The following is a 22,379-nucleotide window of genomic DNA, read 5'->3' as shown; positions in this document are numbered from 1 at the left end:
AGGTTTTGTTACACTGTGTCAAGACTGTAGGAAATAGCTAGATGGTTTTGTTAGAACAGCTCACCAAGGGAGAACTGTGAAACTGGCAGGTAGAAGACTGGATGCTGAAGCAGCAAAAACCAAAATCCAGTTCCACCCACATTAACAAACCCCATGAACCACCTCAGTGACTAGCAGAAACGAGGGCCAGGTGAAGAGCAGACTGCCCTCTGCATTGTAAACAGTTACAAGTAAAGACAGGCAGCATGAGGATATTGGTTAACTCCTAACAGGTTAACTTACAGGCATAGTAGGAACAGAGCAGAGCAAAGGTTATACCAACAAAAAGTATGCTTTTGCTCCTTGGAGTTAAGCTTACTCAGCTGAAAGAGGCATGCAAAGTGGTTTTGCTGGCATGCCAGTATCTTTACACCGGTCGAGTGTACCAGAGTACCGGAGACAGAAAGAAATAGGTAGAGACTATAGCTAAGGGCAGCACCACAATTACTTTCTACTACAGGAAGAAATTTAGAGCAGCGTGGCAAGAGGCAGGAGAACATTCTTTGCTTGAACTATAAACTGCACAATGATGCTATCCTTTTGAACAACAGCCTATAACACATTCAGTGGGTATCTCTTTCACTGACCTGATAAAATATATCACTCAGGGCCAAGAGGTTCACTGACACCTCAGTATTTTCCACTAGGAACCTGATGCAAATTAACATCAAATAGCAAGTGCTATCATGACAGCATAAAGGAAAACATTAGAAAGACTTCTAAAACAGCAACTCTCTCCTGTGGGGGTGAATAATAATAAAAAAATTATTCTACACTTTTAAGTAAAACCAGCAATTACAACAACAGTGAAAAACCTTCTCTCTACTATAGGGCAAACTACCATTTAACAATCTGCCCCACAAACCTCCTCCACCGCCATGCCAACACTAAAGGACCTCTGTGAGGCTGTTTCAGGTAATCCTCAAGCAACCAAGCCAAATTCAAGTTACACAATGAGTCCTTCGCAGAGGGCTCACTAATATCAAAAACTACCTGGATGCTGGCTCAGTTCAGAAGGATTCTGTTACTCGAAGCCTCAAGACAGGTTTTGCACCCAGCAAGACTTTGCACTTGCTAAGAGAACAGGGAAGCAGGTTTGCCTCCTTGGCCTGCTACTGCCAGCTGTCCAGTTTCACCCAAGAGTCACAACATATTAGTGCCAATAAACTCTGATTTCAACTGCTTTCTCCAGGTATTTCAAAGCTGTTGTAACAGCGTAACATGGTGTACACAGAGGTTCCTTTCAGTAAAAGAAGGAAGGTTTAATTTGGTTTCTATTCACGGCTACTAGTCACGTCTTCACAAAACAGCATACCCAAAGAGGTACAGGTCTGTACACAAGGTAACAAACAATTCAGTTGAATAGGACTGGTGAAAGAAAGATTTAAGTTCCACTGAAGCCCTTCTAAGGTGCTGAAATTAATCTCTTGGAAAAGACAAAAATGACAAGGGCACAACAGCAACTGTGCTTTAAATGAACTTTTTTAATCAGGATGGATACAATTAATATACTGCAAGCCAGTTAACAATTTTCTCTGAAATCTTATTACCTTACTGAATAAATTAATGGCCAGCTGAACAAAAAAAAAAACCACCCAAGGATTAAGTAAAGCTATTGCAAATCCCTTGAGGAGCCCTCCCGCTGCTACAGTTACTGCTTTCACTGATACACACCCAAAAATGTATTGTTATGATTCTTTCATTTCTCCAATGCCTCCACTGCAGCATCTGCAATATTTCAATGACTAACTCATTTAATGACTTACAGTCCATTATCAGGTGGGCAGCTCTTTGGTAAAGGTGTGGCAACAGATTCTTTGCTTTCTGTCAATGCTCGTGGCTGATGGACAAAAACACTGAACCTGACACCTTGGTTAGCCGCTGCCCTCACAAAACCACTGTTTGCAGTCATGGTGATGGCTTTTAAAGTGTCTCCTGTCCCAAAAATGGTTAGAGAACGGCTGTTGATTTTTGAACTAGCCACTAGTCCTAAGGCACGGTCAGACGGCTGATCTGGCACCACATTAATTCTTTTAATAAGCAATGCAGCTCGCTCTTTCTCCCCAGGTCCTCCCAGTGTTTCTAAGATGGACTGAAAATCTCTGACAGCAGATTCACAGGCGAAGAGCTCTTTCCCCTCCATGAACTCCTCCAGCTGAGGCAGGACTCTCTCCTTCCTCTCCTGGGCTGCTTGCTCCGTTAACACTTTTTCTTTGAAGATGAAGTAGCAGCCACCATAGCTCAGAGCAGAGACATAGGTTATTAAGGTAGTGATGTCCAAGTTAACTCTACTGCACGTGTTTACTTTGATCTGGGTTGGAAAAGCAATGCTAGCCACTAGATTCTCCCGGTCTACTCTGGTCACCTGCAGGAGTTCAGGGCCTTCTTCATCTGATTCACTGGCACTAAGGTGCTTGTTTTCTGTAGATGGCTCTGCCAGTGAATTCACAGCAACAACGTCTCCTCGCACAGATATTCCCATCTCCTTGAGTCTCTCTGCCATAGGACTGGACACGCTGTTGTAGAATGCAAAGATTATGTGGGGATTGCTGTACTCCACTGGCTGCTGATGGCTTGCCTGCAGGAAGTCCTCTGCCTGCTCAATGATGCTTTTGTCACCATACTGGCCTCTCCCCAACCAGATGTTATGCAGAGCCTCAGCCTTCCGACCAATGGCCTTCACCCACGTGTGACCTCCATTTGCAACAACATCTACCACCAGTGTCTGTTTGTCTCCAAACCTGTCCTCATAAGTAAAGACATGCAGGACACTGACAACGTCCTCCAGGTTCTCTGCTGACTGAATAATGGCTTGGAGATGGGTAAGGTTTGTACTCTGCAGATGGGATTCTTTAATGGCCACCTTCCCTGCCTCCACCTTGTGTAAGAAGTTTAATTCGGCCTTCAGTTTGCCACATAGTTTTGCCCCACCTTCCACTTTCCTTTTCTGGGACTTGGAAAGGGCTTCTGCTCTCTTGATCAATTCTTTGGCAACAGCAATTCTTTCACAAAGCAGCGACTGCACAGACATGTTGGAAACATTATTCCTACCAAGTGACAGCAAAAGAGAAAACTGTTATTGCATGACCAAGAATAAAAACAGTCAAAAGAGGTCTTTGCAACAGTATACTCTGGAGCTTTGCAGTAGATTTAGTGCAATAGCTACCACTATTGTAAAGCACAAGCATCAGGAACCTCAGCACAAGTTCCACTGAAGAGTTCAATTCCTTTCCTTTGCCTCTGGGGGTCCAGCCTGCAGCCTCAGAAGACCTCTGTTCTCAGCAAGGGAGAACAGCAGCTTTCAAGTCTCCACACGCCCCTTGTAATTTTTTTGCTTTTTGCACACACACGTGAGCCCTTCACCGAGTTAGTCACTTAGTAAGACCGCAACTCTCACAGGTCATTTGGAAAAGCTGCCATTCAGAGCAAAATTAGAAATCCTGTTGATGCTTTAGGCAAATCTTGCCTCTCCCTCTCACCACAGTTACCATTAACATATAAAAACTAGCCACCATGCTTACAGGCACACATAAGAACTGTGAAGTCTGGCTCCCAGCAAGTATTTTAACACAGCATAGAGGAAGCCCACTGTATTTTACAATTACAGGCAGCACAGATCTGTCCTCTCCAGCTTCCAACCTACCCTGCACAACTCAGTGAACGAGCCCCTAACAACCTCCTGGCAAAGTTTCAACAACACACAGCATCATAACAGACTACGATTCATAATTCTAGAGCCAGGAGGATCTAGAAACCTCTGCGTTTTCTAGTTCTACTAAAAATTTCCTGTGTTGCATCCAGTTAAGACTATTCCTTTGCATCCATATTACTTTAGTATGCATTCCTAAGAAAAGCATGATAGGAATTACTTAACTGAATGTGGGCTGGTTTTGAAAAATATAGGATTCAATACCACACAGAAGACAATTACCACTTTTTATGACAGGCGGTAAACTGCCACTATGAGCAGTGAAATGAATCAATTTTGACTCCCAAGTACAGACACATGCTCCTGTAATCCTGTCCCAAGCTGAGTGTTGAAGCAAACTGGCATTAAAGGGAAAGACAAACACATCTTGGGCTGAAAAGGAGCAACAGCATGCGGCCTGTGTCCTACCACAGGCTCTGCCTGTGCAAACCCTCAGCCTGGAGCTTCAAGCAATTGAAAATACCCTTGCATTAAGCACAAGATCAAATACAGTCAGCATTAACTGCTATTGGCATGGTCAAGGCCCAGCATCCCCCAGATCTCCCCCTTCTTCTCAACTAAGCAGCCTAACGGCTTCCAACATGTCCCACCGGCTCTCTCCTGGGTCAGGGCAGCCACTGGCATCAGCCCTTCCCTCCAGAGTCCTCACCATCGCCACAGGTTTACTCTTATACGTAAAACGAGTAAAACCCCGCGGTTACTGCTTTGGCACCTCTCACCACAACACTTTCAATTTCTACACACATAAAAAGTCTTCAAGACAAAGCTTGCTTCCAGTTTTTCAATGGAAGTAAGGAAGAAACCCACAAGCCCAACTATTACTTCAGCACAACTGCGAGGGGGCCTCACTACCAAGCACAAAGCCTCAGAAGAGGAACTACTCCTTCAGATGAAGGGGGGGAGGGACGAAGGCCCTAACACAAACGCTCGCTGTTATACGGAGCCCGCCAGCCCGCTCGCCTCGGCCCAGGCCCAGGCCCAGGCCCAGCCCCGGCCCCTCATCCCCTGCGCTACCCCGCGGGCCCGCACCTCCCCTCGGCGGCGACCGCCGCCCCTCCCGCCCATACCCGCACGCTGCCCCGCCCCTTCCCACCGCTCCGCCATCACGTGAGAGCGGCACCGGGGAGGCCGCGGCGCCATCTTAGGTGAGGGCAGGGTGCCCTCGGCGCTTGCCCCAGGCCCGTCCCGGCGATGCGGGCGGACCCTCGGCGGCCGGCCCCGGCGCGTTGCCCTCAGCCCACACGCCTTCCCCGGCAGGGCGGCAGCGGGACTCGGCGGGCTGCCCCCCCTCCGCAGGCACCCCCGGGGCGCTACCAGCCGCCAAGACTCCCCCTCGCCAGACACCCCCGGGGCGCTACCAGCACCTCTCCGGGCGCTCCCGAGCCCCGCTCCCTCCCCGGTACCCGCAGCCCGTACTTACAGCCCGGCGGCGGCCACCTGCGCCCCGAATAGCGGCAGGAGCCCCAGGCCGGCGCGGTTCGGCCCGGCCCAGCACCTCCCGCGGGGCCGCCGGGCGGGGACAGCGCCGCACCCGCCTCGCCGCCGGCGCCGGCCCCAGCCCTCCCCGGCGCGGGGCCTCAACTAAACACGTGTATTTCATACCGACAAGCCTTTAAGGAGCAAGGACATTACCTGAGGCCGGAGACCTGCCAGCCTCGGGCTTTAACTTCCAGCTGGGCAGAAAAAACCACGGCGCGTTGGGTCCGCAAAGTTCAGGTAACATCGGGCCCTGACACCATCCGGCGCCAAAGGCGAGCCGGTGCCCGCCGTGCGTTACTGCATCCCCGCGGCCTCCGGCCTCCCCCCGCTGCAGCGCTGCTCCCGGCCAGGCTCCCCTTCCTCCGCCTAGCCGCAGCTGGCCACCGGTGCTACCGCCAGGAACTCTCTCTGCTTGTCCCGATGACTGCACACCACCTGCGAAGCGACAGTAGCCAAATCAAGTACAAACCTGCACTTCTTCCTTCTGTCGTATTGGAACCTACTGAAAGAATGAACCGCATGGCATAGTGATACTGCTCCCAGATCCCGATCCTACTAGTTAAATAAAGCCCAAGGAAATTCTGTTCTCTTAAGCGTCCCTGCCCTGAGTTCCTCCTAGCAGATCAAGATGCAAATCAAGAACATTACCTCCTTTAAGTGACCAGTGTCTCTTTTTCCAGCTGACTGCATTAGGAACAAGATAAACAAGGCAAAGTCCTACTTGATGGCCAGCTGAAGTAATCAAGCTTTTGTAATTTGTTGTTTCTCATAAATGAACTGTATTTGTCAGCTTTATTCCCCACCTGCCACACTTCATGCAGTGATTTTATAAAATACAAAGCTAGCATCGTATAGCTAAAAAAAAGAACTGCACTTTTTGAAAATGACCGCAACATCAGTTTGTTACTTCATTGCACTAGTATCTCTCACTGCTGAAGTGAGAAATACATTTCCAAATTAAAATTACTATTTACTTAAATCCCAAGGATTTTGAAGAGATGTAAGTTAGTTCCTTGCAGTTTAAAGGCTCCCTTTAAGTACTAGATACAATGTAGTTACTATTCTAAGCAATTGACATAACCATTTTCTGAAGTACATAACCTACATTTTCTCATATAGAAAACTCCTTTAAATATTTATATAGCATTAAAAAACAAATGGGTATAAATTTTCTAAATTGAAGATGTAGCAATATAAAATTCTCCAGTTTCAACTCCTAGCTGTTTCTCTAGAAGAATCAGAGCATGAACTGGTTTTCAGAGTAAAATACTCGAAAAGTGATCTGGAGTGTATCTTAATGCATTGTTTGGACATAGCTTTTATTTCTGACATTAAGAAAAAAACTTCATTTATGGCAAGTGTCAGAAATTCTTATCTAATGGTAACATAAAACATCAGACAACAGACACTGAAAAGAACAGATCAATTAGCTTATACACTGCTTACTACAGACTAACTACATAACTACAGCTGGCTACCATGTAACCTGTCAGGCTGCTCCCATACCTGCTTAACCTTAACTACAAGCAGAGTGATCCAGCTATTACTCCCAGTTCATTATTGACTGCTTTAAAAGAAAATAAAATCAGCAAACAGTAGAACTGTTAAAAGCCTGCTTTTAAAAAACAGATTTCTGCTGAAAATAGTACATATATTTATTCTGTTTCTTTTGCAGTAAGTTTTGTGTATCAATATAGCCTGAATTACTCTACACATGTAACAAATGTATTGATACAAACACCCACACATTAAGTGTTCTGTTCATTACTGCACCTTTAGGGTTACCTTGCAAGTTGGAAAATACTTCAGCACAATTCAAGGGATAAAGTAATTACATTATATATTCTCATCTTGCTTTGTAACTCCTGTTGAATTTTTATTGACTGTGATAAATAAATTTAGTTTTCAGTTATTACTTCCATTATTTCTAACAATATTTCAGGGTTGGAAAAGTGCAATTTCTAGGGCCACAAAAATAATGCAGTAGAAAACAAGTTCTTGAGACACAAAGACAGAGCAGAGATGCTCCAGTAGATAGATGACAGGTCACACTGAAATGGTTCTGCCTCTTTGTGAAAGTACATGATCTGTAACACCAGATAACACCGGTTTTGGAAGTTACTTAACATTTAAACAATATTCCAAAGTGAAAAAATTATCCTGTCCACTCAACATTTAAATTCTTTAAAAGAAGGTCTAACATGAGTTTATCATGGCTGTATGTGGAAGATTCTGTTTCCTCAACAATAAAGATACTGAAGTCTCAGCTTTTTGCAGATAAACAAGCTGTGATTAGAGAGACACAGACACACCTTCCCCCAGAACTGTGGCCTTCAAATTTTATTCTTTAGCCTTTTTCAAGCTGTCATTATAATTTTACATTTTGTACAGCATTTTGTGTACAAAGATTCCATGTATCAAGGGAATTACCTGTAATAAGATTCCATGTATTAGGACTGTTGCATTTGCATCCATGATATTTAAAAAAATCTCTCAGACAAACCATGTACAAATACATATGCAAAAACTGCAAACAAAAACATTTAAGTAGCCAAAATTAAAAAGACCTTTGTGTGAATCACACAGTCTTGCTGGTTTCTACTAGGCTATTGCAGCCAAGTAGTCCTTAACCTCAGTTGGAGTTAGCCTCCTAAAACCAGCTTCATTACAGATGCCGACTTCAATGTTGTCTTCTGTCATTTGCCCTTCAAAGCTCTCCTATTAAAGAAAAAACTGTTCAGTGAATCATATCAGTGATGTCATAAGAGTAATGAACTTACTTCTCAAGTATTTTGCTAACCTTTAGTGTTAAGATAGCTGTATGAATGGCATCTTCAAGCTCCAGATCTTCATTGTATCTGTAATTAGAAGTTCATGGGACAACTATGTTTCCAAATCCTAATAAACCTGGAGTTTCTAAAAACCCAAACACTACTAAAATCTTCTATTTCTTATACAAATATTATTTGTAAGCACTGTGAAATTAATAGTCAACGTTATTTGAATAACATATTTGAAATCTGAAAAGTGTCACTACTGTACAGAACAATATTTTTGCAAGTATGTTTAATATAGTGTTTATTGCACTGAAATAATTCTCTATAAACACAGAAGTTTGAGTTTAAATACAACAGATTTCCTGTGCATGTATAAATAAGAAACTGGAAGCATCTTATCTTAAGTATTTTAAGATTATCAGAACAAAGTTTTAAAAGTGTGCATTTTTTTGCAGTTTTAACATGGAACCTGAACAAAACAGAGTATCCTTCCCGACAAGTATCAAATATATTACCTTTTCTCAAGGAATGTTTTCCCATTGACGTAGTTTTTGCCCATCGCTGTTGCTTTCCACGCAAAGTAAGCTCCCTGTAAAAGCAATAATCCATTGAATTGTTCTGCATGACTTGGTCAGACATGTATTCAGTTACTTGGTAAAAAGTATGGAAGCAATTATGAACACACAATGTTCAGAGAATATAGGAGACTTTTGGATCACATTCAGACTAATTTGATATGGAAACATATGTTGTGAAAATTCACAAAACATTTGTACAGGGTTCCACCTGTTTTCATCCTCTCACTACTTTGAAAAATTAATTTAGTAAGTTATTAGCATAGTTTTGATTTGGGATTACTTAAACAGAAATAGTACGTTTGCCCTTGAGAATGAACACAGTCAGATCTTTCCTCAGGTTCACCCCTTATATTTTTTTTAAGATTAAGTACTGTAAACAACTTGCTCCAAATCAGCCATCTGATTTATCTTAGGTACTACTAGGCTATTTAGCCACCAATTCTTTCCTCTGGCATGAAGGCCATCAGCAGCTCTATGCCTCAATCAAGCTGCCTTACACAGGGCACCTGCATTTTGCTTTTTACATTTCAGCACCAGGTAATAATTCAAATTTCTGAAGCTTATCAATGATCACTACAATAACCACATTTTCTGTCAGATGTAAAGTATTACAACTCACACATGCATCAAAGGATAGTTTTTCAGATATGCAGTGCAAGTCACTTAGTATTTAATTACAGTGGTTAATTTAAAGCATATGCATTAGATTTCACAATGCAACAGAATTTGGCATAGCTTCCACCCAGTTTAGGGAATGACTATTTGAGCAGCATAAGCAGTCAATTTTTTTTCCTGGTACCTGCTGCACCTGCAGTGCCACTCTTACTGGCACTACCAACTAAGTGGGAAGGCATGAAAAAGGGTGGTGATACCCTGCAAAAACAGATGCCATCCCTCAAACAGGACAGGAACATGTAGGCACCTACAGATCCAGGCTTGCTCCAAGCACCTACTGAAATGGCTCATTCTGACTTCTGATGTTAAGGGATCTTTTGTTCTAGCCCTGCATTCTTACACAGAAAGTATTTCAGGAGCACATATAACGATTTAGATGTTTTATAAAAGCAGCAGAATTTACAAACGTAAGATACTTACGGATGGATCTGACTGAAATAAATAGGGCCGCCCTTCATTCCAGCCACATATTAGCAGTGATACACCAAACGGACGAACACCACTACAAGCAAAAAAAAAAAAACCTCAAACTGAAAAAACACAGCTGTTGTGTGAAATTCATTCAGTGAAACCCAAAGGTGACTGAATTATTTTGGATGCATTAACCTTCCCTCCAGCCCAGAGCTGTGATCAGGAATGACTGACTAGGCAACCAACAGTACAAATCCAAAAGCACGCTGCCTGGTCTGATGTGTGTTTGCAAGATATGAAGACCCTATCTCACCTGCTGCCAGCAGTCCTCTCACCAGCCTGCTTTTTGTGGACACTCTTTCCATTGAAAAACTAACTGCCTCTTTGACACAAAAAAATGGAATCGCTAGGTAGTTGTTATGCATTACATTTCAATGTTATCTTTCTAAGAAACTTCAAAATTCAGAAAACTACATACCCAGATTGTGTGTACTCCTGCATCACAGAAGCAATTCTCTGTACTAGCTGAGCTGTTGGAATGGGCTCATGATAAACCAAATAATATTGCTGGGCCAGCTTCCGAGCTCTGTGCACAAGTACTCTAAAAACAAAGACAAAATTAGCATGTCAAAGAAATTCCAACTAGTTGTTACAACTCAAACTGAAAACTCGTAATAAATACTGTCCTAAGGAGTTGATATATCTGGTATAACAACAACGTAAGAAAACACAGACTGTGCTGGGTTATCTTTATCAACCGTGTAATCTCTGAAATACTTAAAACTGAAACTACAGTTGAATTACACTGCTGTTCATTCCCTACTCACTTTAGATATAAGGTTATTTGACAAGGTATTGAATTATAAGGAAAAACTTAAAGTGGAATTTATATACATTGAAGTACAATATAATATTATGCCATATGTTTAGAACGAAACAGCTAATTGCCATCTGTTTCTGTTTCTTACATTTCTTGCATGAAAATGTATCTAAATGGTGACCAAACAAAATTTTGTAATACCTATAATCTGGACCCATACCGCTGTACACTAAACCTATATGTTTGGTAATTGGTTCTACTTTGTGGACACTCCTTTCATCATAAAGGATAGACTTCTGCTTCTTCTCAGTTGCCAATACCACTCCATTTGCAGCTGGAAAGGAACAAGATTTTTGAAATTCTTTTTAGTATTAAACTAAAATTATGGAAAGCACTCAAAACACAGAATAAATTTATCTGACTGTAAAGAATTTTTCTTCTCCCTTTTTAAAAAACCCTTCAAGTTTACAACCACATTAAACAGAGATACTTTGATGAATCCATTCAACACTTCGTTTGTAATTTTAAATAATCATACAGCTCCCAAAACCCCATTCTAAAGATTCTAAAGCACATATTCATAACTGAGCAGCTGAATTAACTTTGTGTAATTTTTATATATATGGACACACAGTTGGACTTAGTTAAGAGACAGGAACATTAAAGAAAAAAAAAAAAGATGTCTACTTCTAACAGTTGACTGTCTCCAAAATCACCCACACAATTCTCTTCTCCTAGCATGAAGCTCTATGCTTCCTTCCCTCTTATTGAGTTGCAGAAGAAAAAAAATAAAATTAAACCCACTATAACAAATGAAAACCCACTGAAAGAAAAAAATATGCAATAGAAGGCAAAATGAACAAAGACCCAGTGCATCATCGAAACTATTTTAGTTCTCTCCAACGATACTCAGAATCCTGAATCCTTTGCTAAAGAAGTTATTTTCTGAACATACCTTTAATCCCAACCGATGGAGCTCCTGCAGCCACTGCAGCTAAAGCATATTCAATCTGAACAAGCTTTCCAGAGGGACTAGAAAGGAAAATGCAAAAGTAAACAATTCTGACATGCTCAAATCTTTCCCATGACTTTTCTGATGCTAACTTGTTTCTCTAAGCTGCTTTACACCTAGTATCAGCGTATTCTAATCAGATTTAAAACAAACCACCAACTAAAACCCTGCAAGTCTGAAGATTCATAACAGTTTCTAAAGGAACTAGACCGGTTCAGCACAGAACTCACTGCCACACAGTACTACTGGGATACTCATACAGCACCTGCCTACAATCCTGATGAAAGCTAATGTGTCTCAGATCAGGAGCAGTGACTGGGATGCAGGTTGAAGGGCATGTCTGTTCTCCAGCACTACACCACTTTAAACAAGTTTTCCACTCAGTAGGGAAAATCTTCAAAGTGTCTCGTGACTTTCTACTGAAATGGCATTACATTTGGTATGGTATATACCATACATACACATGGTATGATTTGCAGAAGTTTTCAAGACAGTGATGCCCACTGCTGAAAGATACAAGGAAAACAGCTACTCTTTTTGCCTGATAAGCACAGACCAGGTCAATGGCACAAGATAGAAACAGCTCCCGTTCCATCCGCGGGCATTTTGTTTTAATGATCTGTGTTGTTCTAGTAATGGGTGCAGAGTCATCAGAACAGAGCAGCCAGTATCAGCCTAACAAACTGACTCATTCAGAATGAGGGGGATCAAGGGGTCCATTCTTGATCCCCAGGGAAAAGGACAGCACAGAGCAGTATTCACTGGACAAGTGATTTTGCAAGTGGGATCTATTCTCCGGGCTGTATTTGAGACACTGCTGTTAATAGGTGCAGAAGTAAAATAGAAAGTTACATAATTCAGTGCTTAGAAGAGTTAGAAAAAAGCAAGCAAGCAATAATCAATTAGTATAGTTACTTATACACTGAATATTTATATTACTGAATAAACAGTGTATAAAGGTGACAAAGTATTAATTCTATCTTCTCTGCTACAAAACACTAACAAACCATAGCCATAGTTTTCTATGCCAGTAATTAAAATATACAAAACATCAGCAAAATATTTTAAAAGTAAGTACAAGCTAAAATAAATAATTATTAGTACAAGGAACAGGTGAATGAGGGAAAGCATAAAGAAGTGTATTCTCTTCCATGTGAGTATAAAATCAAATGGTTTCATGTTTCAGAGCACGTACTGTTTCCATACAGTACAAAATGTTTGTAACTCCCTTAGGAAACCATTTCCAAGAACAAATGAATTCAACCCATGTAAGTAAAGCAGTGTGTTCAGCTGCATCCATCCACTAAGAAGATTCTTTTCCTCATTTTAGATTGTGCACTGCTTCAATTGCTTAACATCAACAAGCCTTTTGTAATCTACTTCGCAATTACAGAGCGTTACTCTCCTCTGAGATTAAGGGGACGCTTTACCTAAAACAGCACAAAGATTCTTGCATTCAGTTTTTCTATGTATAGCTATAATGTAATTCTGGATAGCTTAATAGTTAGTCAAAAAAAGAATGGAAAGTATTTTTCTCTGAATTAATCTTAAGCATATGTATTAGAGCAACACTTCAATAGGTACCACTCCAGTAGCATATTCATTCTGTGCGTGCAATCATCCCACATGCAGGCTGTGCACAAGATAAAGTGCAAGGTGAGCACTGCCTGCAAAGGGCAGCAGGAAGGGAAATAAATTAGTTAAAACTCATCTGTAGGCTTCTTTCATTCCCATGTCTGCAAGGTGTATTCTGAAGCAAGCTCTCAAAATACCATAGCTCAGCTACCACCACGCACTTCCAATTAGCTCAGAATTATGACCCAGCCTAAAGCATGGGAGGGGAGGGAACCCTAAGTTCCCTAAACTGTTTCACCAAGCACCAGGCGCCACCAGTGAGGGGACCGACCTGAGGCTGCCCCACAGTGACTGTGACTTACAGCAACGAGCAGCAGCCGCACTTGGGCCCGAAGTCAGCGGTGGAGATGAGGCGGGCCCGGCACTCTCACCTCAACTCCAGCCCCTGCCCCCACTTGCGCCCGCGACCGTTCAGCTCACGAAGCCCCCTGAAAGGTGCATGCCCCCCTCAGGCGAAGCCGCCCGCTCCCCACCGCTTTCCCCACGCCCAAGCCCCGCGGCCCCCCACGCTCGCAGGCCCGGCTCCACGATGACTCTGCAAAGTCCCCGCTCCGTCCCGCCCCACCGCCGGAAAGCGCTCCACACGGAGGCTGTGCGCCGCCCTCCCCCGCCAGCCTGCCCGCCCGCCGAGAGCCCGGGCCTACAGCTTTCTCCCGCCGCCCCGCGTACCTGAACGTAGTGAGGGAGAAGCTGTAGCCGCGCTCCGCCATTTTAGAAGGCTCTGCTCCCCGCTCCCGCCCCCGTTGCGGAGGCGCAGCCGCTCCCCCCGCTTCCGGCACGAGGACACAGCTCGTCCGCTGATTGGCGAGAAGGTGGCGAACGGCGGAGCATGCCTGGAACGGCGCCGGGCCAGCAAGGGGCGCGATTGGCCAAGAGGCATGCAGTGAGGCATGCTGGGAGTTGAAGTCCTCGGTGTGCCCCTGCGCTGCCGTGCCCTCCTGGCAGCGAGGGGCATGCTGGGACTTGAAGTCCCGGTCCGCGTCCCTGCAGCGCTGCGAGGAGCGCCGGGCTCGCGGTTTCCCAGAAGGCTCAGCGACAGGTGCGCATGCTCAGTGCTCCTCTGAGGCTTTGGCGGTGCTCTGAGGGGCTATGGTGGTTCAGGTGATGTTTTTTTCTCCCCTGCCGCGGCTTCGTGGTCTCCTTCAGCGCTGCTGGGGACAGCTGGAACATGGCCTCTTGCCGAGTTTCTGCAGGAGCCAGAGCCCGCCCTGGGGTAGGTATCGGCCTGTTCTCTCGTCTGAAGGAGGGCGGTGTCGGGGCCACGGGACTCATCTTTACCGTTTAACGGCTGAGGCAGGGGGGCTGGAGCAGGAAAGCACACGCCCTGGGGATAGTGAGGGGATAGGGTGGGAAGCGTCGCTGGCTGCTCTTACCTCCTCACTTTGGGAGTGTCAGTTGCATCTGTGTCTTATTTCCGCGGTTGCAGGCGAAAATGGGGCTTGCCTGTAATGAATTAGCTTTTCTTTTTCCTTCAGGACCAGCACTAGCTCTCCAAGCTCCAGCTTTTCTTCCACAACCGGTAAATGACACCAGTGAAAGTAATGAGGCGCCAAGCCTGTTGGATAGCATCTTGTGGATGGCGGCGCCAAAGTCGCGGCACACCATTGAAGTGAATCGCTGCAGGTGAAGAAACACCCCTAAGCTTATAAAAGTAAAGGTAATCACCAAATTTCTGCAGGCTTGCCACCTTACTCACTGCAAGTAATTTTCTTAATGGCAAGTAAGCATGCTGGAGTAAGATTTATGCTAATCATTGTTCATCTTACAGTGATCAATACTGAACAGAAAAAGCTTTCTGGAATTTGTTTATAAATAAACTTAAGAGACATTGTAATCGTCAGAATACTTTGTAACAGGTACGTTCATCATGCGTGACAGTGGTCTGTGGTTAAATAAACAGTGACAGTTCAGGTGTAAGCCAACAACATGTGAATTTTAGCTAAACAGCTAGTATAAATGGAAAAGTTCTGTACTTTCTGTGCATCTGAGTTGTTAGGTCTTTATTCTTCCAGATTAGGCATAATGATTTAGGTATTGACTTCATAGGCTATTTTTAGTAGTAAGCATTTGGCATAGCAATACATTACAGAAAATATATTTTACAAGGAAGAATACATTTTGAAAAGACAATTGAATTTTTCTCGTATTTCATTTAACATTTTTAGTAGTTTGTGATTGTTCCCTGTGTCTTTCATTTCCATTGTTCAAATTACATAATTTCCTCTTTCCACTGTCTTTTTTTAGAGGAACATAGATGTTTGTCCTGAGTGTGGAAACTTGAAACAGAAACATGTCCTGTGTGGCTACTGTTATGCAAAGGTCAAAGAAGAAACTCAACAGATACGGCTGGAAATGTGTAAAAAGGAATGAGGACCATTTAGTGCTCCAACTGTAGAGACAACAGAGTCCTTTATGATGGAGAAAAGCCCACAGAAAAAGATGAAGGCAAGCGGATCGTTGAAAGAGCCAGGAAGCATCTGTCTTGGTTTGTTCAAAATTAATGCTATAGACCTAATGCTAACAAAACCAGTTGCCACAGCAGGAAAGATCATGATTTTAAAGAATGTTTTCCTCATTCAGTGTTGATACAGAAACCCTATGAACTTTTGGAAAGCCTGCTTGAAATCATGTCATGCCATAGAAATTTGCCGTCAGGTGTTGTTTCTATAGCATGCAGTGGGAATTACGTCTCAGTGATACATCATAGCCGCCAACAGTTGAAGAGAAATCAGGTTCTGCATTGGGTTTGGACTTCTGCATACAGTACACTGAGTAATTTGTATGCTAATGGTTCTATGCTGGTTTTAGGTGTGAATAACACTTCTGTAACAAAGGGAAAACAAAGGAAAAAGGGGAAAAAGGTATGTTAAGTTTAAGGAAGCCTGCTTTCTGATTTTGGCTGCTGCTTTTTGGGAGAGGGGGAATAAAGTTCAAACCCAATATGGATTAGATACAAAAGATATTTACAAGGAAAGATACAGTTGTCTGGTTATTTCCGTGGCTCTTACAGAATCTGCCTGGATTTCTCCCTTCAAAGTGCCCTTGGTTTCTTGGGCAAAGTAGCAAATCAAAATTTTGGATGGAAAATCTGTAGATTTGAGAAGAGTCAAAGCTGATCCTTCGCAGCCATTGCCATTAAGTAGTCTGGGTGGTCTGTGTGTGCTTGGAAAACTGCAAAGAACAGTGAGCAGTTCCTGCGTGTCTTCAGTCTTCTGCAGAAAGAGGGCAGCTGTGCCCTCTAATGTCCATTGGTACTTCAGTGGTATGGTTACAGCATCTAGCTGGGGATTTTCACTGTTGCATTTAAGACTGTTTTGAATTTTAGGTTGGGACTTACATACATAAACAGTACTGTTGGATATTATGGCTCAGCTATTTCCTGCCAAAAAATGCAAGCGTGCCCCTAACCCTGGCTATGTTGCCTCTGTGTCTCTTAGGCACTTGAGTGTATCTGCTCCTTGTGCTGGCCTTGTTTGGGGAGCTATGCTTACAGAGAACTGATCCCTGGCTTTCTACAGCTTGGTGTTTAGTGGGTACCTCCCTGTAGCTTGGCTTGTGTGAGGGTCCAAAAAGTGGCACTGTGAATGGGAACATGAAAGTGAAGGACACAGGAACACACTTTCTGGAATAGCCTTTGTTTGTATGTGGGTGAGCCAATTATGCCTGCTCAAGGATGGGGCTTGTGTGTGCTTTAATGATGCACTTCTGTGTTGCTTGCTCTGGATTCCATGTTCTGAAACATAACTGGTGGGAATAGATGTTAGTGGAGATGTTACATTTCTTCTGTAGTCTAAAGGAACAATGAAAGCTGCTAAGTGTAAATTGATGCCATTTAATTGATAGTGTCCAAGCAAACAATATAAGCTCTTTTGATTTGTCCAAACCAGGATTTATTCCAGTTGTATCTGTTTTACACTTGTTCAGAACTGAAGCCAAAAAAAGGTGGCAAGCAGGATGCGGAGTGGAAAGCTTACTTTTGACAGCTGCATGGCATGAGAGTGACATGTTGGAGGTGAGGTTAGCCAAGCAATAAGGCAGATATTTTTTCCAGAGGGAAAGGTGTGTCTGTATTTCAGGGAGAGGTGGGGTTTTTTTGTTTCATTGTCCATATATCATAGGACCAGTTACACCTTACTGTCTTAGTTTGTTGGGGTTTTTTTTTGACAAAGGTTCTGTAGAGAAATAATCTAAATTAGTCTGGGATGTTGAGAGTCATAAATTAATTTCTCAGTAAAACAGAAGTATTATTTAAAGAAAAGAAGAAAATTATTTTTCTCTATGAGAGAGGACATGTGCTTTCTGCTAATGGAGTAATAATTATAATTGGTAGTATATTGCATTAGTTTACCGAGTTACAGGATCAGTGAAGCAATGAAGATGCTTTACAAATAGAGTTCTTATGAAACATGAGTGAAGTTAGGTTGTGTCAACACTAGAAATTTTAAGATACTTGCCAGGTCACAGTTAAGTAATGATTCATTTGACAGCCATAGTGCTTATGTTAGTACTGCAGTTGTGCAATCTGGACAAAAGGAGATGCTTGGTAATGTTTCATAATGGTTTCTGAGTAATTGGGGCTGGGGGGAAGTAAAATATCTGGTATTTGTGATCACTAAAAGAAAAATTAGAACTGACAAATATTGAAGATTTGTATGTGCAGTTCTAGTACCAGTTAATTTTTTGAGAAAGGAATTATCTTCAATGAGAGTCAGAACAGTTTAGTGGGAATGACGTTCCTTTCAAAAGAAAAGGAAAGCTGACTTTCATAGCTTCGTTTTATTAACAAATAATAGTTAAGTCCAGAATTCCTCTACAATATGTGGCATGCTCTGTTACTTGAAATAAACAATGTTTATGTGTAATTTTGAAAGAAGTACAGATTGCAACAGTGATAATATATAAACATACACTTTTGAAACAATGTAAAGTAAAGGTAACAAAAAGCACGCTAGTTGTTACAAGTGCTATACTCCAAAATCCATTTTAAAACAAAAAGTATGTTTGTTTAAAAACAAAAAGTATCCCAAGGCATACCTTGGGAACTTCACTTTGATACATTGGGAAGCTGCTAGTAGTTGAAAAAGCCATTCTGTTTTGTCTGAAAATTTCATATGATTAAATACACGTTATATTTGATTATGCTTTTCTTCTATAATGATCTTATGTAAAAATTAATTTATTTTATATTTTAGAAAGATCCAGGAAGATTATGTAACATCATAAAACACAAGAATGCCAGTTGCTAAACGATTTTGTATTCTACTAATATCTGCGGTGATAGAGGTGATCTCTGGTGGTGATCAATTATGATATCCATAGAGGCTGATAAACTAAGTTTCTCTTTAATCTCCCATTTAGCAAGGAAATTTTAATAAAGGGTTTCTGCACAGCCCTCATGTATTCTTATTGAACACGCTATGCCAGCAAGAGCTGTTAGTTCATATAAAATATACTTCTTTAAAGCACTAGATGGCAGAGGAGTATAGCTTTCTGGTGGGTGCAAAGCAAAAGGCAAAGATCACTAGTGAGATGGGAAACAGTGTCAGATTCAAGGAATTTGCACCTGTGTAAGCAAAAATCTGCAGAAAGACCGAATTTGCAAAGTACAAAGAAAAATATTACACTTGTTATGGACATAAACTAATCTATTGTAATTCATTGTCCCAGCTAAATTTAATCAGATCTATATTAAGAACTTATGTGCTGGCTTTTCTGTATATTTATGCACTTCTGCTCTTTGCTGGGTCAATTACTTGAAACTGCACTTGTACCTATCATTTTTCCCTAATAAGATAGTGGAGCTCTTTTTACATCTGTTTTACAGATGGCTTTCTATGCTGCTTGGTATGCCTGGTATATTCAGGTAGTTGACATTTTATTTATGCAGCTAGAAAGTCCTGCAAATAATAGGTCTGGCGGCATTCCAATGAATTTCAATGTGTAACTGCCTTGGATTTGTAGTCATAAGGATCAATTTGCAAACAGCAGGCACAAAGTGGAAAGGAAAGAAGACCAATGTGGTGTCTAAATGAATATTAGTTGCTCGGAAGGGAATAGAAGATTGTGTGCCCCATAAAAGTTTTTAAATGTTTTGCAAGTGCACCAGTGATAAAAGTGTATCTAAAGATACATCTTTAGAACTTACTTCTTAATTAGTATTTAAATAAGATATTAGCAAAAATCCTTCTTTTACTTGACATGATTGCATTATGTAATTTATACAGCGAATGAGGATCAGTAAATAAAAGTTGTTTCCAAATAATTGGCCTAACTCTTTACCTGCCAAGGACTTTAAGAATGGGGCCAAATGGGAGGAAAATTAATGAAAGGAATGAGAATAAAGTATGCTATGCAGCAGTGATGGATCTAGTTTTGTTTACTCTGGAAATTCTGTTGAAGTTGGTGGAGTATAATTCAAGGCAGAATTTGGTCCAATGTACTGAAACCCTGGACATATGGATGTGTGCAAGTATATATCTCTTTAATGCAGAGCATGTACCTGTGAAACTGCTGCTGGTTACCAGCTGGGTTGGGTTTACAGCTGAAAAGTAAGATTGCATTTAATTGATATAGTAAGTTGAGTCTAATCAGTTGATACTTTAATTCCTTTCAAATATCCTATATATCAGTTTCCCCTGGTTGAGGACAATATACATATTTAGAAGAAAGGGTATAGGATTCATTTAATATTGAATGTGCTGGAGAAACATACGAAAAGCAAAACTGAAATTGCTCTGGAGCAGAAGACCCAAACCAAAAGCTTTTGTGGCATTATCAACATCCAGTATTTGTCACGAATTTATCTAAAGCCTCACTCCTGGATCACATGATTTTTTTGAATTATTTTTTTTTTTAATAAAGCAGCTTTCCTCATTCTAAGATGGTGGGTCAAAGACAAGGAAGCAAAGACTTGGAAAATCACTAGGCAGAAAACCGTTCCTATATTATTACTATTTTAAGTGTGATACCTTTTAAGCCAATGCTATGATTCTGAAAACTTGGGGTATAGTTAGTGTGTCCTGATCATCCAAATACACAAGCATCTGACCCTTTCCCTTGATTTCTTGAAAGGGCACAGACTTTTCTCTGCACGATAGAAGGTGGTTCGGATGGAGTTGTTCTCACTACACGAGCATATGGAAGCGTTCTGTCTAACAGGACCTGGGTATAAGCATGATTAATCCTTTATGTGTCCTAAACTTGAGACCAGCTCATGAGGCTCCAGAGGAACAGGCACATTAAATGTAGTGTGTTATATGTGTGGGAAGCACAATTAGTCCCTACTTATACAGCTGACAGATTTACATCCATTCCCAAAGTATCCTAATGCTGTTTCTCTTCCCAGCTCCATCACACAGGCTCATCGTCTTGTCTAGCGATATGGCTTACTGCCCTATTTTCTGTTACGGCGTAGCTCTAGAGCACGTTATGTGAAATACTTCCAATAGAACTGAGGATTTTGTACAGGCTGTTGGAAAGATGTATGTTTTATTTTATAATCTGGGATTAATATTAAATACAAAGAATAGTGGTTTTAAAGAAGCTATACCGAATAGCTTAAGGCTCACAATGGACAGACCATTTTGTTTGTTCCAAATATTTCACAATTCACAAAGTTACTACTCGTTCATCTTTTGACTGTTCCTAATCAGTCCTAATCAGACCAAGCAAAGCATCTAAGGTGTTTTGAAGAATAACATCAGGATTTGGTCCAATTAAAGGTACGTAACTGTCACTCTTACACAGGATAAACGATACCTTGATCTTCAAGAAACCATTGACTTCAGTAGCATTTCTTTAAAGGAAATTGTCATTCCAAGTGACTGAGAGGCAGGCTGTAACGCATCGAACTGTTGTATTACAAAGTCACTTAATGAGATCGTGAAAGCATTTTTTAATTGAAATAAAGAAAAAAAATAATTAAACCTGTTAGTTGCCAACACCCATCGTGATACATACTTGAGCCCATGAGTCCAGTTCTGCCACAGTCATTTGGATATGGTCATTTATGAACAAAACATGTAATCTTTTAGGGGTTTGGGAGAATACTGAGATGCTTGAATTTCTCTTGCCCTAAATGAATCCTCTTCATATATTTTTGTCCAGCACAGAGCAGTATACCACAAAGTTACTAAGAGAAAGAAATGGAGGAAGGGTTGGAGGCCAAGGAGGTACAGTTATTGGCAAGGGCATAGAAGTAAGAGGCATCCTGTTGCTGTGTATGTAATACAAAGAGTGCAATAGGAGTTTCTGCAAGAAACATACCTACATTGTGCAACTGAGTAAGTAACTGCAAAGTATTCATGTGTGTGGCACTGCAGAGATGGATGGCATAGCAAACGCCGCCCTATCATGGATCACTTTCATGTTAGCAATTTATATTGGAAGCTAAATGGCACGGTTCCTTCTTGACAGGTGGCAAACAGGTGCAGAAAGAGCAAATGAATTCTTCAAAATTGTGCCCTCAGTCAGTGGCAGAGGAAGGGACTGGAGCTATTTGCAGATTATCAGACTTTTGAAATCTCTGCTGTGTCACAGGTTAGGGAGTAATAACAACTATTACTTGCAGTGGCCATTAATCTAGCTAGGTTTTTGTTTTGATCAAGTAAACTGCTGCAAAGATGCTATATATCTGAACATTTGTTGGGGCATGGGCCCATGACAGCCTTTATCCAGAGCTCTTCAGATAAGCTGGAAATCTGGTTTATTACTAGATGATGCCTTCTTTTATCCTCCTTTCACTTGAGAACTGGAGGAAAACTGTGATTTTTGCAGGAAGCTTCCAAGGACCAGACTCAATCACTTCTCATCTGCAGAAGAGTGTCTTACCCTAAAAGAAAAGCCATTCTGTACAGTGAGCTTATTTATAAGAGTATGTCTCAGCTGGACAACAATGACAGAATCTGTCCCTAGGAATTTTTTGATGTATGAATCTGAAATAAGTGTAGTCCTAGAAGTAAACAATTTCTCCTCCACAGATTAGATTCCTTTGGTGCAGGAACAAGGTGCCTTCTTTATGTGCTATATACAAGACTGTCAAATAGGAAAAAAAAAAAGTCCAACCTAAACAATGTAATCAATTAAATTCAGGAAAACCCAAGAACACAAGATCAAGAAATCTTTCACTAGCAAAACCAGCAGTACCAATTGGTTTAGATCACTTCTCAAACATTTTTCCTCTGAGACACTGCATGCTGAAAAATACAAAGGAAGAGAATTTGCTATAATTTTTTCCCTTTTCTTT

At 41.7% G+C, this 22,379-nt stretch overlaps 3 protein-coding genes across 6 annotated transcripts; 1 reads left to right on the top strand and 2 right to left on the bottom strand.

Moving 5' to 3' along the window:
* Positions 1 to 1,503: 1,503 nt before the first annotated feature.
* Positions 1,504 to 6,730, bottom strand: C4H7orf25 (chromosome 4 C7orf25 homolog). Of its 4 annotated transcripts, none has more exons than XM_037384872.1 (2): positions 5,621 to 6,730; positions 1,504 to 3,086 (listed from the first exon to the last, which is right to left on the bottom strand). In XM_037384872.1, the coding sequence occupies exons 1-2, from the start codon at positions 5,746 to 5,748 to the stop codon at positions 1,802 to 1,804; spliced, it is 1,413 nt and encodes a 470-aa protein (XP_037240769.1). In that variant the 5' UTR covers positions 5,749 to 6,730; the 3' UTR covers positions 1,504 to 1,801. The 4 variants fall into 4 exon arrangements, with proteins under 4 accessions (XP_037240769.1, XP_037240771.1, XP_037240770.1 ...); XM_037384874.1 differs by having other exon boundaries at positions 5,381 to 5,720; XM_037384873.1 differs by lacking the exon at positions 5,621 to 6,730 and adding an exon at positions 5,169 to 5,290.
* Positions 6,731 to 7,078: 348 nt separating this feature from the next.
* PSMA2 (proteasome 20S subunit alpha 2) lies at positions 7,079 to 13,922 on the bottom strand. The gene is made up of 8 exons (XM_037384877.1): positions 13,805 to 13,922; positions 11,444 to 11,520; positions 10,690 to 10,822; positions 10,147 to 10,269; positions 9,678 to 9,759; positions 8,520 to 8,593; positions 8,028 to 8,085; positions 7,079 to 7,945 (listed from the first exon to the last, which is right to left on the bottom strand). Exons 1-8 carry the CDS (start codon positions 13,843 to 13,845, stop codon positions 7,829 to 7,831), a joined length of 705 nt encoding a protein of 234 aa, XP_037240774.1. The 5' UTR covers positions 13,846 to 13,922; the 3' UTR covers positions 7,079 to 7,828.
* Positions 13,923 to 14,114: 192 nt separating this feature from the next.
* On the top strand, positions 14,115 to 19,397 carry MRPL32 (mitochondrial ribosomal protein L32). The gene is given in 4 exon segments (XM_037385390.1): positions 14,115 to 14,348; positions 14,611 to 14,792; positions 15,380 to 15,538; positions 15,541 to 19,397. Coding segments are annotated over 4 exon segments (561 nt in total). The 5' UTR covers positions 14,115 to 14,224; the 3' UTR covers positions 15,637 to 19,397.
* Positions 19,398 to 22,379: the final 2,982 nt, after the last annotated feature.

This window comes from Falco rusticolus, chromosome 4 (assembly GCF_015220075.1).
Source record: "Falco rusticolus isolate bFalRus1 chromosome 4, bFalRus1.pri, whole genome shotgun sequence".
Taxonomy (NCBI): domain Eukaryota; kingdom Metazoa; phylum Chordata; class Aves; order Falconiformes; family Falconidae; genus Falco; species Falco rusticolus.
The sequence above is the reverse complement of the archived record's forward strand: the minus strand, read 5'-3'. Positions and strand labels throughout refer to the sequence as shown.